The sequence below is a fragment of the Oryctolagus cuniculus genome, chromosome 20 (genome assembly GCF_964237555.1).
Source record: "Oryctolagus cuniculus chromosome 20, mOryCun1.1, whole genome shotgun sequence".
In the NCBI taxonomy this organism is placed as follows: Eukaryota; Metazoa; Chordata; class Mammalia; order Lagomorpha; family Leporidae; genus Oryctolagus; species Oryctolagus cuniculus.
In genome coordinates, this window is record NC_091451.1 from 17,836,965 (window position 1) to 17,852,751 (window position 15,787).

At 54.9% G+C, this 15,787-nt stretch overlaps 2 protein-coding genes and 1 long non-coding RNA gene across 27 annotated transcripts in view; 2 read left to right on the forward strand and 1 right to left on the reverse strand.

Annotated features, from left to right (window-relative positions):
• Positions 1 to 11,255, forward strand: part of SIPA1L1 (signal induced proliferation associated 1 like 1) — a 429,087-nt gene extending 417,832 nt beyond the window's left edge. For 17 of the 20 annotated variants that reach the window (XM_051826282.2, XM_051826275.2, XM_051826274.2 and 14 more), the window contains 5 exons: positions 1,103 to 1,349; positions 4,465 to 4,611; positions 6,095 to 6,209; positions 8,693 to 8,777; positions 9,472 to 11,255. In XM_051826282.2, coding sequence (XP_051682242.1) covers positions 1,103 to 1,349; positions 4,465 to 4,611; positions 6,095 to 6,209; positions 8,693 to 8,777; positions 9,472 to 9,615 — 738 coding nt within the window. In that variant the 3' untranslated portion in view covers positions 9,616 to 11,255. The remainder of the gene's footprint in view (positions 1 to 1,102; positions 1,350 to 4,464; positions 4,612 to 6,094; positions 6,210 to 8,692; positions 8,778 to 9,471) is intronic. The other 3 variants (XM_051826287.2, XM_051826289.2, XM_070065189.1) reach the window with 1 other exon arrangement.
• Positions 1 to 15,787, reverse strand: part of LOC108175891 (serine/threonine-protein kinase MARK2) — a 657,969-nt gene that overhangs the window by 565,033 nt on the left and 77,149 nt on the right. The gene's annotated exons all lie outside the window — the stretch shown is intronic.
• Positions 12,402 to 14,887, forward strand: LOC127484642 (uncharacterized). The gene is made up of 2 exons (XR_007911768.2): positions 12,402 to 13,709; positions 14,068 to 14,887. It is a non-coding gene; the product is annotated as an uncharacterized lncRNA (long non-coding RNA).

Here is a 15,787-nt window from a genome sequence, read left to right on the forward strand (position 1 = left end):
TAAGTGAACACAGTTTTTACCGAGTTGGTCGTACCCTGGGCATAGTTATGAGTGTAATCAGTCATCCTTTCATACTTGTGCTGCAGCTGTGCATACCACGTTGGGGGTCCCTTTGGCATGATTAGCTCTCGGCCTGGTGAATGGACATCCGCCAGGCCCAGAGCACGTGGAGGACCCTGAGTGGCAGCTCTGCATCCCAGCTCTGTCACAGCAGCCTCCCGAGTGGAGCCTCTGCTGAGTCACCCTCTCTGTGCCCCTGCAAGGCATCCCGGGAAGCCCCACGGTGGACAGCAATGCTGACTCAGCCTGCTGCTCCGTCCTTACTCCACGTGGAGCCCCCAACAAGGTGAACAGCTGAGGGCTGACTTGTCAACAAGCCAGGTGCTCGCTGACTCTTGAATAAGGCCAGTCCCGTTTCTCAGGGAAGGGATTCTCAGAAGCCTGCTATCTGTAGAAAAATCGCAAGTGAAATCATATTTGGTCACAAAGACGAAAGACGTCAACAAGAGCTGCGTCTCGGAACTGCTTGCCATTTATAGAGCTGAGGAGAAGTAGTTATCTTTTTTAAAGCTGACTTAACCGTTTTAATTTCATGGATAGATACATAATGAAATAAACTCATCTGTGTGACTCCTGATGCCTGCCCACCTGAGAGGTTCTCAAGTTCACGGCCTTGAGGGTCAGACGCTCTTTCTGCCTGGCTCCTGGGGCTTTGTCTCTCTGCTCTGGGATGACACTGCTGGCCTGGCCCTGGCCACAGTGATCAGCCCACAGGCGTCCCCCAGGTACAGACGTGGCAGTGAGCTCAGAGGAAGAACAAGGAGTGGTCCCAGGCGCAGGACTCATGGAAGCTCACAGCTGCCTTGTTCTCTTCCACAGCCCGCACTGTTGATAACCCATGTCCCGATGGCGGGCGCAGGCCGCGTGCTGGAGACAGGGACGAGGGACTCCGCTTTTAGCTCCAGAGCGTGCCCTGAAGGCTGCTCGCTGGGGCTCCAGGGGTGGGTTGGGCAGGTCCTGAGGGACTTCCTCACCAGCTGCGCGCCCCCAGCCTCGTCCGCGGTGGCTGAAGCTGAACAGACTCCCCTCTTCTCTCTTGCAGTTCCACGCGCTGTCCTCCCCGCAGTCCCCCTTCCCCAGCACCCCCACCTCCAGGCGGGCGCTGCACAGGACGCTGTCGGATGAGAGCATTTACAGCAGCCAGCGGGAGCACTTCTTCACGTCGAGGGCCTCGCTGCTGGACCAGGCCCTGCCCAACGATGTCCTCTTCAGCAGCACGTACCCCTCCCTCCCCAAGTCGCTCCCGCTGCGGAGGCCGTCCTACACCTTGGGAATGAAGTCCCTGCACGGTGAGTGGGCTGCCAGCTGCAGCCGAGCGGCCGGGGGCCAGTCCTGCCTCCGCTCTGCTGAGCTTTCCTGTGACCCAGCCCTCGCCCATGCCCGTGCCTGAAGGCGAGGCTGGGAGTCCCTGCTGCTGCGCTGATTGGCCTCCGGGGCTCACACCTCACACGAGCGACGTTGTTTTTAGACAGTGGGTTGCCGCCTCTCGCAGCCACAGTAGGAACCCAGACTTGCCACCGCTCGCTGCCTCACAGGCGCCAGGATGTGGGCTTGGTGTCAGCCCCTCAGCTGCGTCCTGCCTCCTCTCTTCGCCAGCAGCATCACTCACAAGCAGCTCAGTGAGAATGGGCGCCACCCTGAGCGTGCCTTTGCCCTGGGCTGCAAAATGACTTTGACATCCATGCTCCCGGGGTCCTCATAAAGCTGAGGTCATGTATTAATGAAAAAACACATGGATTTCAAAGTCTTTTTGTACAAACTAAATTCCATTTTTCAAGAGCTTTTTGAAGTCACCTCATATATGCCTTGTTTGCACACTTTTTAAAAGATGTATTTATTTAAAAGGCAGAACAACAGAGAGAGAGAGATGTTGCATCCACTAGCTCAGTCCTCAAATGGTCACAGTGGCAGGGAGCCTGGGATAGCATCAGGGTTCCCACGTGGGTGGCAGGGCCCAGGTGCTTTCCCAGGCATAATAGCAGGGACTTGGGTCTGAGGCGGAGCAGCCACAGCTCAGATGTGCAGCATCCCAGTTCTGCTGAGAGCCAGGCCCTGGGCTCCAGGCTTAAAGCTGTGCCAGCTCCACAGCACCCTTACAGCTGAGGCCTGGCCCAGCCTCCCCTCATCAGGCCTGCTGTGGCCTGTGGTACACACCGCACGGACCCCAGCTCCCTTCCCTGTCTCCGGCACACTCACACACTCATCCACCTGCTGCTTTTCCTTCTTCTGCTTTCCCTGTGTTGCCCTTGAGCCGACTGTCCCACTTGCCACTCCCCCCAGCAGACATCACTCAGGGCCCCCCAGCACCTCACCGTCACAGCTGACACATGAGAGGGTCGCTGCCTCAAAAGCAGACTATAGACTAGAAGACATCTTAGTGGTGACCCCTCCCTCTCCCCTCTCCTCCCCGTGCAGGGTGACTGGTACACCCCTCCCCCCTCCTCCCCATGAAGTTGTCACTGCTCCTCCAGTTCCCACCACCTTTGAGTGCTCATCTTAGTTCCCTTCACTTTTGAAACCTTTGTAGCTGTAAAAATAACCTCTGTGTGATGCTGCGTCGTGTGTACGTGGGCACTGTCCACCCAGGAGGCCTGGGGTTGAGGCTCCCTCGGGGCGGTGGGAAGGGAGGGGAGGAATGGCAGCTCTGAGCACCTGCCGTCCCCTCCTGCTTTCCTCAACGTCAGGCTGCAGCTGTGGCGATTCTGTGTCCTCTAAGCTGAGCGGTCCCTGCATGGCTGACCTTTAGGCCCTGTGGGGTGTGGGGACCACCTCTGAGGAGTGTGGAGGCGAGGGGGAGGGGGTTTTGTTGGGGCTTCAAGGTAAAAGGGCTGTAGGGCTCCAAGTGGCACACAGAAATCCCTCTTCCACCTGCTTGTCCTGGCAGGAGCAAGTGCAGACAGAAGTGAACATTTTGTTTCTTGCAGTATTTATTGACTTCCTTCCATTCAGTCATAATTCTTGCTAATCTTAAGCATGTTAATAACCAGCAGCTGCACTCCAGGGCAGTTCTTTATGTAATCTGAAGGGGAAAATGAGCACTAAATGTATTCTGGGCGGCGGGCTGTCACACGGAGGAACTTTCTAACTCGTCGTAAGCAGGTATTGCTGGTGCTCCCGGGCTTCCATGGGGAGCTTCACTTGCAGCTGTGCCTTTGGGTTTGGCTGCGACAGCCGCCTCATGGGGTGGTCCTGCTGGTGGGCCCGCACGCTCTGGCTCCTCTCTCCCCGCTTATGTTCCAGAGGCGTTTCTGTTTCACGGGCTCTGTTTTCCCAGCCCCCGCCCGTCCTCCCTTTCCCCGTGTCTTCATGCACTTGAACATAGCATTGTACCTTCAGAGGACACCGCTGAGTCATCGTGCCTCCCTGCCCCAGGCTGCGCTAGGTCAGTTGATGAATTGTTGCGCTGGTTCAATATTTTTATTCAACCAACCAAACACCAAGTGTCACCTTGGAAAGAGCTCGATGTTAGATGGCTGTCCCCCAAAACTAAACCAGAGAGTTTCCTGTGTGATGGCCCCATGTCCCAGGAGGGGAACAGTGCCGACACCACTGTCACCCCCGAGCAGCCTGGCGCTGTCTGACATGTTTCTCCCGTCATCTGACCTGGCACCCAGCGGCCCTCCCAGTCCCAGGGAGACCACAGCAGCTGGGTTCAGATCTCAGCTCCCAGTCCAAATAAAAAGAAGTCCTGTTGTCCTCCTAGCAAAAATGAACACCCTTAGTGTGGCTTCCAACTCCAGCTCTGTTGAAGTAGCCTCGTCTTCCTGCCTGAACTGCTTGGCTCCGTGAGGGACGCCGGAGCTGTCCTGGGCACTCTGGACAGATGAGTCCCCCAAAGCAGACGTCACGACTCCTTGCAAAACTATTCTTCCCAAGACTCACAGTGCTGGAAGAGAGACAGTTAGGGATTATAAGAGACTGGAGGGGCCGGCGCCGCGACTCACTAGGCTAATCCTCCGCCTAGCGGCGCCGGCACACCGGGTTCTAGTCCCGGTTGGGGCGCCGGATTCTGTCCCGGTTGCCCCTCTTCCAGGCCAGCCCTCTGCTGTGGCCCGGGAGTGCAGTGGAGGATGGCCCAGGTGCTTGGGCCCTGCACCCCATGGGAGACCAGGAAAAGCACCTGGCTCCTGGCTCCTGCCACCGGATCGGTGCGGTGCGCCGGCCGCAGCAGCCATTGGAGGGTGAACCAACGGCAAAAGGAAGACCTTTCTCTCTGTCTCTCTCTCTCACTGTCCACTCTGCCTGTCAAAAAAAAAAAAAAAAAAGAGACTGGAGGAAGCCAATTCCTGTTTCAAGGTGGGCACTAATGCTGGGAACAGCTGTTGTGTTGCAGGAGATGGCTCAGCTCCTGAGTGGTTCTCTGGTGGACACGAGCAGTGTCTCATCCCTGTTCCTTTCCTGCAGGAGAGTTCTCGGCCTCAGACAGCTCCCTCACCGACATCCAGGAGACTCGAAGGCAGCCCATGCCGGACCCTGGCTTGATGCCCCTGCCTGACACTGCTGCAGATTTGGATTGGTCTAACTTGGTAGATGCCGCCAAAGCCTATGAGGGTGAGTTCACCAAAGTTGCAGGCGGGACAGCCCCGGACCCGCAGGGCCGTGCTGAAGTAGGTTGGGTGAGGGATCCAGTCTCACCAACAGCCATGCACTTCTCTGCACAGCTGGTACCCAGCAGGGCCAGGCCACAGGCTGGGCACTTAGGCACGGGGATGTCCAATCTTCCCTGTGTGAAGGCAGAGGGTAGAGGAACCCCAGCTGTCCCTTGACCAAAAGGAACACATGCGCAGAGAGGGTCTTTCGTCACCTGTGAAGGCGTAGTTGCTAAACGCACGATCACAAAGGTCAGGCTGCTGGGCCTGCTTGGCCGCGCCCCAGGTCCAGCCAAGCGCCAGCTGCTTCTCTTGCCCAGCTCGTCCAGCTCCCGGGTGCAGGTGCTCCGGCCGCATCATTTGTTTGCAGCCTGCTGGCTCTGAGCTTGTTTTCCACTGGTGATTCCTAAAGGCAGAGCCCCAGACTGGTGCTGATCTGGTTTGCTGAAGTGAAAACAGAAAGGAATGAATGCAGTGTGTGTGTGTGTGTGTGTGTGTGCGTGTGTGTGCTGATATAATGTCAGTACCTGTCTTTTGTGAGTTAAGACTGCCTGTAAGATTGTTGCAGCATTTTTGGTGCTAACATGTGGTTTGTGACGTTACAATAACAGATGATTATTGTACTGCTCTCATGAGAACCGAAAGTTGCTGTTAAGTCTTAGTTTGGAGGAACAATCTGCTATCTGCTAGACCACAGAATTCAGAAGTCGGGAAACCCTGGAGCAGTCAGCAATTAGTCCCCGTGCCCTCCCTCCTCTGTGTCTGTTGATGGAGGTTCCTTAGTACTAATTTTTCCAATTTGTCAATTCATTTTCATATAAAATGTTAGATTTTTAATATAAATTGTTTAAAACATGGATGGTGTAGACTTGGGTTAAAGTCCACTGAAGTGGACCCTACATCTTGTGGGAAATGTGGTTTCTTCCAAAAATCCACAGAAAATGGAATTAAAACTTTATTTGGCACAAAATCCATGCACCCAAGGGGTCTTCAAAAAGGTAATGGAAGATACTGGAAAAGTGCATATATTTCAAAAAATTTTGCACCAAAATAAACCTACCTTTTAATTCCATTTCCCACAAACGTTTTGAAGTATCTTTTTACTTCATGGAGTTCCAAGAATCTTAATTCTAGCTCTTTAACCCATGTCTGTCAGTACAGAGTGGAAAGCCTTGGTCTGGAATTGGGCACGGGCCTCTCTTCAGGGACGCAATTAAAAGAGGACCCTGGGGCCCTGGGGCACAGCAGAGACTGCGGACTGACAGCAGCTGCTGTGTGGGGGGACACAGGGATACTGCTGTCCCCCGGGGCCGCAGCAGTGACGCCTTGCTTTCCTGGCACCCTGATTAGACTTGACTGTGCACGTAGACTGGCTGTTGGCTTGGGGCACGTGGGGCCTAGGGGTGTGGTTCCAGAACACGGAATGGTTTCTCCTCTCCTTCCAGTCCAGAGAGCCTCGTTTTTTGCTGCTAGTGATGAAAATCATCGTCCCCTGAGTGCTGCCTCCAACGGCGATCAGCTCGATGACCAGGCTCTGGCCCAGATGAAGTCGTACGGCAGGTGAGTCACCTGACAGCGAGGGCACCTCCCCCAGCCCTGCTGGGGATGCAGATTCGGGGGACAGGAGCCGGAGGCCCTGTGGAGTTGGAGAGGGCAGCGCCAGACACTGCATACACACCCCCACGGTGGCTGCTGGCAGAATTGGCATTATGGATACTCCTTACTGGTGAACGCCCTAATGCACGTAGGCCCACTGGCCTTACTGGGCCAGGTAGGAGGCGTCATTTGTGTTAAGAACCCCAGGCCCCCATCTTCCCTCGCTGACCCTAATGGTCGTTGTTAGCAGTCCCTCTTTGGGTCTGCTATGTCAGGAAGCTGGAGCCCCAGGCCCCTTAAGGTTGTCTGTGAATTAGAAAGAAACCTGCTTCTGGGGCCGTGCCTGGGCGTTAGACCTGTGCAGAGACTGGCTTTTCTGACCCTCGTTAGGCACTGCCCACTCACTGCAGAGGGTCTCCCCTCCCTTGAAACCCTCTGCAGCTGAGAGTCCAAGTGTCATGGGCACCAGTGGGAACCGCGCCATTGCTGCACACACTGGGGCTCCTGTGAGCTGCTTCTCCAAGCCCCACCCAGGGAAGTGCTGTTAGTGCAGAAAGGCTAAGAGCAGGGGCGTCCACTCCTGTCCTGGGGCAGCGCGGCTGTCAGCCTGCCTGCTGCCAACCTGCCAGTGTTGCAGGAGAGCCCAGGATCTGCCGGGTTAGGATGGGGCCTCCCCCGTCCCAGAGCAGCGTGGGTGAGGGCAAGGATCGGTACTTGGCTCTCTCAGCATGCACTGAACAAGTGCTAAGCTGAACGTCTTCAAATGTTATCCACACGCTCACACAGAGCATTCCCTTACAGAAATCTGTGGGGAGCAACTTGGACTAGACTGAGTTACTGGAATTAAGACTTATTCTATGCATCTGCTCTCCCACAATATGGCACTGGGAGAGGAGTAAACAGCTTCTACACAGCTGCCTCCAGTTCAACCAGTAACCTGCAGGAGCTGATCCCGCTCCTGATTGGAGGAGAGCAGCGTACTCGGCATGTGGGTAGCAGAGTTGGGATTGGTGGAAGAGGACTATAAAGGAGGAGAGAGACAACATGCACCAGGAACATCTAAGGGGAACATCTGAGGAACATCTGAGCAGCCCCTGAGAGAGCTGGCCGGCGGTGTGCCGCTCCCCCGCGGAAGTGGGGAAAGTGGCAGGGGGAACCGCCCCTCCATGGAGGTGGAGGGACGACAGCCAACCCGGGAAGAACCAGCAGCAAACCCGGGAAGGGCCGAGCAGACAAAAGAACAGCGCAGGGTCCTGTGTCGTTGCTCCATGAAGAGGGGGAGCGACAGAAATCAAGACAGGAGTAGTACAGGGGAGTGCAGAATGTTTGTGGAACATGGAATTAAAAGTTGATTTTGGTGTAAATTTGAAATCCATACATAGGTTTTTTATAATATGCATTTTTGATAAATTTTTGAAGCCCCTCGGATGCTTAAACTTCAAACTTTTTTGCTCCAAATTAAACTTTGACCGCTGGCAATGACTTCTAGCGGGCACCGCTGCCCCACTGTACTGTTCAGCACCGCCTCCTTGGCCTTCGATGCTTACAGCATGTGACAAGCCTCTTGCCCACAATGTGCAGTTGTGGATTGCAGCCGAGCAGGTCCCTTGGAAAAGCCATTCCTTTGATTGGTTGTTTGGAGTCATCGTCACCCTGTTTGTCAGACGCTACAGCGCTGTGCACCTACGTAGTGCCCCGTTTAGATTTTGAGTCAGAAGTCATCAAGTCAGGAACTCCAACTTGCATCTTCCAAGCATTCTGAGTCACAGCCCCTTCGCCCCAAGGGAAGACACCACTCAGCTGGAGCTCACTGGGGAAACCCGAGGCAACTTGAATTTAGCCAGAAGAGAGGCTGACGGAGGTCCTAGGGCTCGGGGCAGGAGCGTGCCCAGCTGGGTCCCTGGCTGGCTGGAGGGCCTTCGTCCTCTGCCCGCCCCACTAGCATGGCAGTATTAGCACTTGAGAAGTCACCAGAACACGAGCCAGGATGCTTTGACGCGCTTCTGAAACGCTGCCCGTTACGATATTGAGACCAGTGTTGAGGATGTGGGTGCCGGGGCTTGGCTCCCACTGTGGGAGTGGGAAATAGAGTCCAGGGCTGTCCTGGTCACCCCATCGCAGAGATCCCAGAGCGTCCCGAGGAACCCTTCCTGCCGCCTGTGTCTGCCAGAGAGCGGCTGTTTCCCTCATTGTCTCCCCTTGGCTGGGGCACGACGGCTTTGACAAAGGAAGCCATCGATTGGCTGCAGTTCAAGCCCCATTACCCTTTGTTAAAATTACTACTTTGTGGTTTTTTTAAACCAAAAGATGCACACTGGATCCTGGCCATACTGAGTAATTAGACTTCGAAACCCATTTTACAAATACAGCCTCTTCACAGGGTGGGGGCAGGGGGACCCCGGACGCGGAGGCTCCTGCCCACGTGGGCTTTGGTTTCTCTGTCCCAGCAGCAAAGACTCCTCGCCTACCCTGGCCTCCAAGGTGGACCAGCTGGAAGGCATGCTGAAGATGCTGCGCGAGGACCTGAAGAAGGTAAAGCCCACAGCCCCAGAGCCAGAAGGCCTCCCTGCACACGTCGAGAAGCCCTCCGCCCGGCCCTTTGGCGGAAGCCACTGCGGCTTCGTCACCGTTCTCGCCTGACACTCCAGACAGCCCTTATTAACAAAGACTTGAAAATGCACGCTAACGTAGTCACGTCCCAAGCGAATCCTACAGCGGGTCGTCTTAACCCTGTCTCTTGGGCTTGGGGCATCTTAGCGCCCGGCCCTAAGCTGGTGTCCAGGTGTTGGGAGCACAGGGTCAGAGCCGGGCCGGGGGGGCCAGGGCTTGGGGCATCTTAGCGCCCGGCCCTAAGCTGGTGTCCAGGTGTTGGGAGCACAGGGTCAGAGCCGGGCCAGGGGGGCACAGGGCTTGGGGCATCTTAGCGCCCGGCCCTAAGCTGGGTGTCCAGGTGTTGGGAGCACAGGGTCAGAGCCGGGCCAGGGGGGCACAGGGCTTGGGGCATCTTAGCACCTGGCCCCAAGCTGGGTGTCCAGGTGTTGGGGGCACAGGGTCAGAGCCAGGCCAGGGGGCACAGGGCTTGGGGCGTCTTAGCGCCCGGCCCCAGGTGGGGTGTCCAGGTGTTGGGGACTCAGCCTTGGGGCGTCTTCGTGCCCGGCCCCAGGCGGGGTGTCCAGGTGATGGGGGTGCAGCCCTCAGTGTGTCTCCCCTGTGCTCTGCTCTCCAGGAGAAAGAAGACAAAGCCCAGCTGCAGGCAGAGGTGCAGCACCTGCGCGAGGACAACCTGAGGCTGCAGGAGGAGTCCCAGAGCGCCTCGGACAAGCTGAAGAAGTTCACAGAATGGGTCTTCAACACCATCGACATGAGCTAGGGCAGGCCCGGGAGGCGAGGCAGGGCAAGCCCCTCAGAGCGCTGCCCCGCCCCTGCCTCGCCCCCTCCGGCCTGCACAACCAACCGCAGCAGATCAGCAGTCCTCACCTGCCTTTTGTAGAAAAGAAAAAACAAAAAAAATTTTAAAGAGTAAAATAAAAGTTTAACTGCTAAAATGTGAATGTTTTTATTTTTTTGCACACTATCTTTACCTGTTATGTATTTAAAGAGAAACTGGGCCGAGGCCCGGGGCCCCCTGGCCCATCTGCCTATCTCCACCGCTTCCTTATCTACTTCAGGTGACCCCAGCTTTCCCCGTTTCCCCGACAGATGTCACTGCTCCTAGGACAAGGCAGGGTGTCCTTGTCTTCTCACCGGGGGAGTGAGGAAGGGTACTCGCTTACCTCCTTTCCTAACATGTCTGGCGAGGAAGGTGCCAAGAGAGCACCCTCCGCCCGGAGTGGCTCGTACACCTGCCCCCCAGGCCACAGCAGACTCCGGCCTCCTGGAAGCGCTGGTCGGGAAAGCCCCAGGCGCCTTCCCTGGCCTGCGCTGACGGCACCTGCTGCCCCGGCCTCTCCCCTGGGCAGGGTCCCAGAGCTGCCCTCACAGCTGGGTCTCGTCTCTGGCTGAAGGGAGCAGCACCTCATTGGAATCAAGTCCCAACAGTTCACTTCCCCCAGAGTGAAACCTTATACCTGTGTTCATTTTCGGCCAAAAGCGTATATTGTTTTTGTTTGAAATGTTTCGAGATAAAAATGTGGCACAATAGTATTTTTTAGCCTGCTCAAAATGACTTCCTAAATTACTAAATCTTCCTCTCCAAATCAAGGCGTCACTGGTATTTGTAACTAGGAAAAAACCTAGCGGTGACGGGGCAGTTGTGAGTGCGCCTGCTTGCCTGTTAAGCAACGGCTGCTCACCAAGTGGCCTCTTGACAAGCTGCGCGGGGCCTGTGGGACCCCAGCACGGTCTCATCCGCGCCCTCTTGTGGTCATCCCGAGGATTCTGCCACAGGAATCCCTGGAGGCCATGCTGATTCTCCCAGCCAGGGACACAGGCTGCTTTGGGTCCTCACAGCTGTGGCGCGCAGACAGAGGGCCAGAAGAGACCCCTGGTTTCTCGCCCTCATACTTGTCACTCAGCTGCCGCCTCTGCCTCTCCGGTGGCCACCCTGGTCTGGGGGGTTCAGGCACCAGCTGGCTCCTCTCCAGGAAACGCAGGAGGATTCCCTCCTCCCCCGCCCCTTCCCCACCACCAGGTTTTTATGCTACAGTTTCATTCATGATTGTGATTTTCCCATGGGATTTTTTTTTTTTTTTTGGTGACATTTCTATCATGGAAATAGGAAGATTTCGGAATGCTTTGTAAAGATTAACCGTCTGTCTCTTTCTCTGATTTGTATGAAGGAGATTGTACATTGCCTGATACCTATTTGTAAATGAGAAACACTGCTAACATCCAAGCATTCTGAAGTCTGGCTTACCTTTCTGAGTTTAGTTTTCATTTTGTTTTACCTTTTGTTCGGGGACTTGGGGCAAGCTATTTATTAGAGTTTTGCAACAGAATTCTTGTTTGAAGCCTCTAAAGACTACTTGTAAAATTCAGACAATAAAATTGATTTTAAACGCTCTTTTAAAATGCATTGGTCTTATTTCGTGAAGCATCCTTTGAAACACCACTCAGTCCCTTTGGCCCTCCTTGCAGCCCAGGGTTTTCGTCAAGTCCATGAACACCAGATAACTGTCTGTGCCTTTCAGACCCAGAAGAAGCCCTTTTGCCCTCTGTCTGCCCGTCCGCAGAGAAGCCCTGGTTGCAGTCTCTGCTTCTGAGCTCACACTCACAGAGCGCCTCGCAGTTACTTCCCTCTTGGCCGCCCCCGTGTGGGCTTCCAGTAAGGACACCGATTCCTGGACCACCGAATGCACCACCCTCTCCCCACCAGCTCTCGGTGTCAGATGTCAGGCGCCCCAGGAGTACAAATGCCTGCTAACAGTCAACTGTGCAGAATATAATTAGAGAAGTTAATTTACTCAGGGAAAAAAAATCAGTGCAGCCGTTTTTAAAACTCCAACCTGGGGACTGCACTGTGGCATAGTGGGTGAGGCTGCCGCCTGCAGTGCCGGCATCCCATATGGGCACTGGTTCTAGTCTCAGCTGCTCCACTTCCCATCCAGCTCTCTGCTGTGGCCTAGGAAAGCAGTAAAAGATGGCCCAAGTGCTTGGGCCCCTGCCCCCAGGTGGGAGACCCAGAGGAAGCTCCTGGCTCCTGGCTTTGAATGGGCCCAGCTCTGGCCATGATGGCCATTTGAGGAGTGAACCAGCGGATGGCAGACTTCTGTCTCCTTTCTCTGCACCTTTGCCTCTGCCTCTCTAACATTGCCTTTGAAATGAATAAAAAAAAAAAAAAAAAAAAAAAAAAAAACCTCTACCACAGCACTGTTCCTCTCCAGTAGTGCAGCTAATTGAGAGCCAGCAATATTTTCTTCCTTTTATTCGCTCCAGCAGTTCTACAAATTCTAGAATGACAAGACCAGAATGAGACTGGATGCCTCAAGATATTCAAAGACGACAAACAGGTCTGTTAGACTGATTGTATTTTTTTAAGTGTTATTTAAAGAGTTACACAGATGTGTTTCTGTGTGGGTGCAAACTGTTGAAATCTTAATATACACTAAATTGATCTGTATATAAAGATAATTGAAAGTGAATCATGATGTGAATGGGATGGAAGAGGGAGAGGGAGATGGGAGGGTTGCGGGTGGGAGGGGAAGTTATGGGGGAGGGGGAAGCTACTGTAATCCAAAAGCTGTACTTTGGAAATTTATATTTACTAAATAAAAGTTAAAAAGTAAAAAAAAAAAGTTACACAGAAAAAAGGAGAGGCAGAGAGAGATCGGTCTTCCATCCACTGCTTCACTCCCCAGATGGCTGCAACGGCCCGAGCTGCACCGATCAGGAGCCAGGACCTTCTTCCAGGTCTCCCACATGGGTGCAGGGGCCCAAGGACTTGGGCCATCTTCTACTGCTTTCCCAGGCCATAGCAGAGAGCTGGATCGGAAGTAGAGTAGCCGGGACTCGAACTGGCACCCATATGGGATGCAGGCACTGCAGGTAGCAGCCCTACCTGCTTGCCACAGCGCCGGCACCACAGACTGTCCTGATTTGGAGGGTCTTTTATAATTATTGTTGCTATTGGTTTGGGAGTTCCTGGGGGAAGAGCCATTGGCTTGGCTTGATGGAGGATCTTCACCCGGGTGCTGACTGCAGAGGCCAACTGCTTGTGCTACACACCTGCTGCGGGTGCAACCTGAATTGGGTCACTGCCTCCTTAGATTCCGATAAAGGTGATGGCTCAAAGGCAAAGGAAACGGGCCCAGCAGCCTGGGCAGTTTTCCTCCAATTGTAGGGCAAAGACCTGAACCCAGATCCCGATCTCGCAGCGCAGTGGTCCAGCAACTATCCAGAACCGCTTCCCAGTATGAACGAAAAGTGTACACCTTGTTCAAGCCCAGAGAACCAGTAAACACCGGGCGGGCATGTTCACCAAGAACTGGGTGGTTTGAAAGCGCGATACCTCGGCTGACCTTGCATGTGCGCTTCCCACGTAAGAATGTTGCAACGATGGATCCGTGCCTAGGAGTCATGCTGTGGTGACAAGAACATGTGACTTAGGCTGGGCTCAGATTCCACCCGTCTGTGTCCTTGGGCAAATGACCTAATCTGACCACGATTGCATCATCTGGTCAACGGCAGCAGCCCCTTGTTCGAGGTACTAAAGGTGCCTGGGTGTCAGGCCAGGAAATCAAAAGCTGCACACTCAAAAAAAGATGTTTTCCTGTGTGGCCCAAGGTCTTTTTGTTTGTTTTCCAGGAGAGAGTCCTGACTCACAGCAGAATGGGATGGGACAGGCAGAGGGAACTCCTCTGCTTGGCTTAGTATCAGTTGGGTGCGTTTAACCCTGGTATCTTAGCACGGCCCTTCTCAATCTTGAGCTCAGGTCAGGATCCCAAGGAGAGTTTGGTACACCTCCAATCCTTGGCTGCAACCCCTGGAGCTGCGATTCCAGGCCTTGCACTTGCTACAAGTTCCCAGGTAACCTGGGCCTCCCTTTGGAAGTGGGGTTTGGAGGATGGGGTTAACGAAGGGCGACCACAAACAGCAGCAGCAAGGGGAACAGGTGCAGGGACCTCCTGCGTGTCCACACCACTGTAGGGGCCTGCTGCGCACCCTGCGCACCCTGCAGGGGATCGGCTTCAATGGTAGCAACAGTTCAGTCGCCTGCAAAGTAGACTCGAAACTCCCTTTTCGGCTTCACTTGCAGATTTCAGATCTCTTCGTTGCCCCATGGGGCTGGGATGCCGTCACCATTAACTATAGGAGAAGACATCTTGAGGTCGGGTCTGGTCTTGAGGGGTTTATTCTGGTTTTTGCTTTGTTTTCATTTTTACAGGAAACCCTGGCCCTGTGCAAAAAGTAACTCCGTCCCCCCGAGACAGACTGGAGCCCACTTTGTCGTCATCTGAACTCCTGAGAGAACACGGTGGCCGTCCTGTCACTGATGAAGAGGACCTGGAGCAGGTGAACCAGCCGGAGACCTGCACGCGCTAAGCACACACCGCAGCCCCGGCGCTAAGCACACACCGCAGCCCCGGCTTCAGCAGGATTCCTGACCCTCGGGTCCTCGGCAGTAAGGAGGCGGCAGCAGCTCAGACCCCTCGTCGCGGGCCTTGCAGGGTACAGGCCACCTTCTCCCCTGCCCTGGTGCCAGGGATTGACGCGGAGGGTGCTGGGCAAACAGACGCACACCTTTCGGGGCTCTGCAACAGCTCACAGCAGTCTCCAGGAACCTAGAAGACTATCACTTCCACACCGGCCCAGTCCATTACTGCACTTCAGTGTCCCGGCTGCACGGTAGCTCATTTTCTTTGCTATTACCCAGAGTAAAGAAGAAAGGGGGTGGGGGCAGCGCGGAGGCGTAGCAGGTAAATCCGCTGCCTGCAGCCAGCATCCCGTGTGGGTGCTGGTTCAAGTCCCAGCTGCTCCACTTCCCATCCAGCTCTCTGCTGTGGCCTGGGAAAGCAGTAGAAGATGTGCTTGGGCCCCTGCATCTGCGTGGGAGACCAGGGGAGGCTCCTGGCTTTGGATCGGCGCAGCTCTGGCCATTGTGGCCATTGCCATTTAGGGAGTGACCAGCAGATGGAAGACTTCTCTCTTCCTCTGCCTCTCTGTAACTCTGCCTTTCAAATAAAACATATTTAAATAAAATAAAATGGCAGAACTCATCCCATGTTTAAAAAAAAAAAACAACCAGCAGCAGCAGCAAAGGGAAGAAAGCAAGGGTTCCCCGAGCAGAGAGCTGCACCGGCGGGTTCCTTCTCCTCTGCTGCCGTGGCCCCTTCATTGCGCTCTGCCTTCCTTGCCTGCGTCTGCCCTGCCTGCGCCGTCCCTCAGGTCGAACTTCTTCCATCCATCTCTGCACCCGAGTCGTCACGCTGGGGGCCCGGGAGATCTCGCCTCCCTTCCCCTCATCACAGGCTCGTTGCTCCGTCTCTCAGCTGCCTTCCATTACTTTCCCTAAATGAGTGCGGCTCGCTGCGCTGTTCAAACGGCACCTCTGCAGGCACAGCGCCGCCTTCGGGCGCACGGCCCTTTGTACCCCGCAGTCCCCACCCCTTGCAACCCCTTTTCAACCAGAGAATGAATCTCCCAGACAAAACGTCCTGAGCTCTGGGTGCCTTGCTCCCTGTCCACGGACACATGCTTCCCTCCCGGGGTCTCACGACACATTGCACAGGGGCAATTTCCAGGCCTTAACCCAAGGGCTTCGTTCTTTTAAATGGGCTGCTTGCCCCCACACCTGTTAGATCCAGCAGCTCATCCCTGAATCATGAGTTCATCCAGCCACATCTCTCCCAGGCATTTCTGTAACTCGGCATTTAAGGGAAGCTTCATGCTGTGGCCACCTGCCAATCAACGCCAGCTCCCTGTGTGCCAGAAGTGTAATGGCTTGGAAGGGTACGGGTTCTGCACTCCAACACCACTGCCTCCACCCTGCCTTGAGCTCTCTGCACACATTTAGGGAACCCAGTAAGTAGACATTAGAAAGGGGTGTCCTGTAGCTCCCATCATCCGACCCAAGGAAGCCATTTCCTTCCCCCAAACACCCCCCC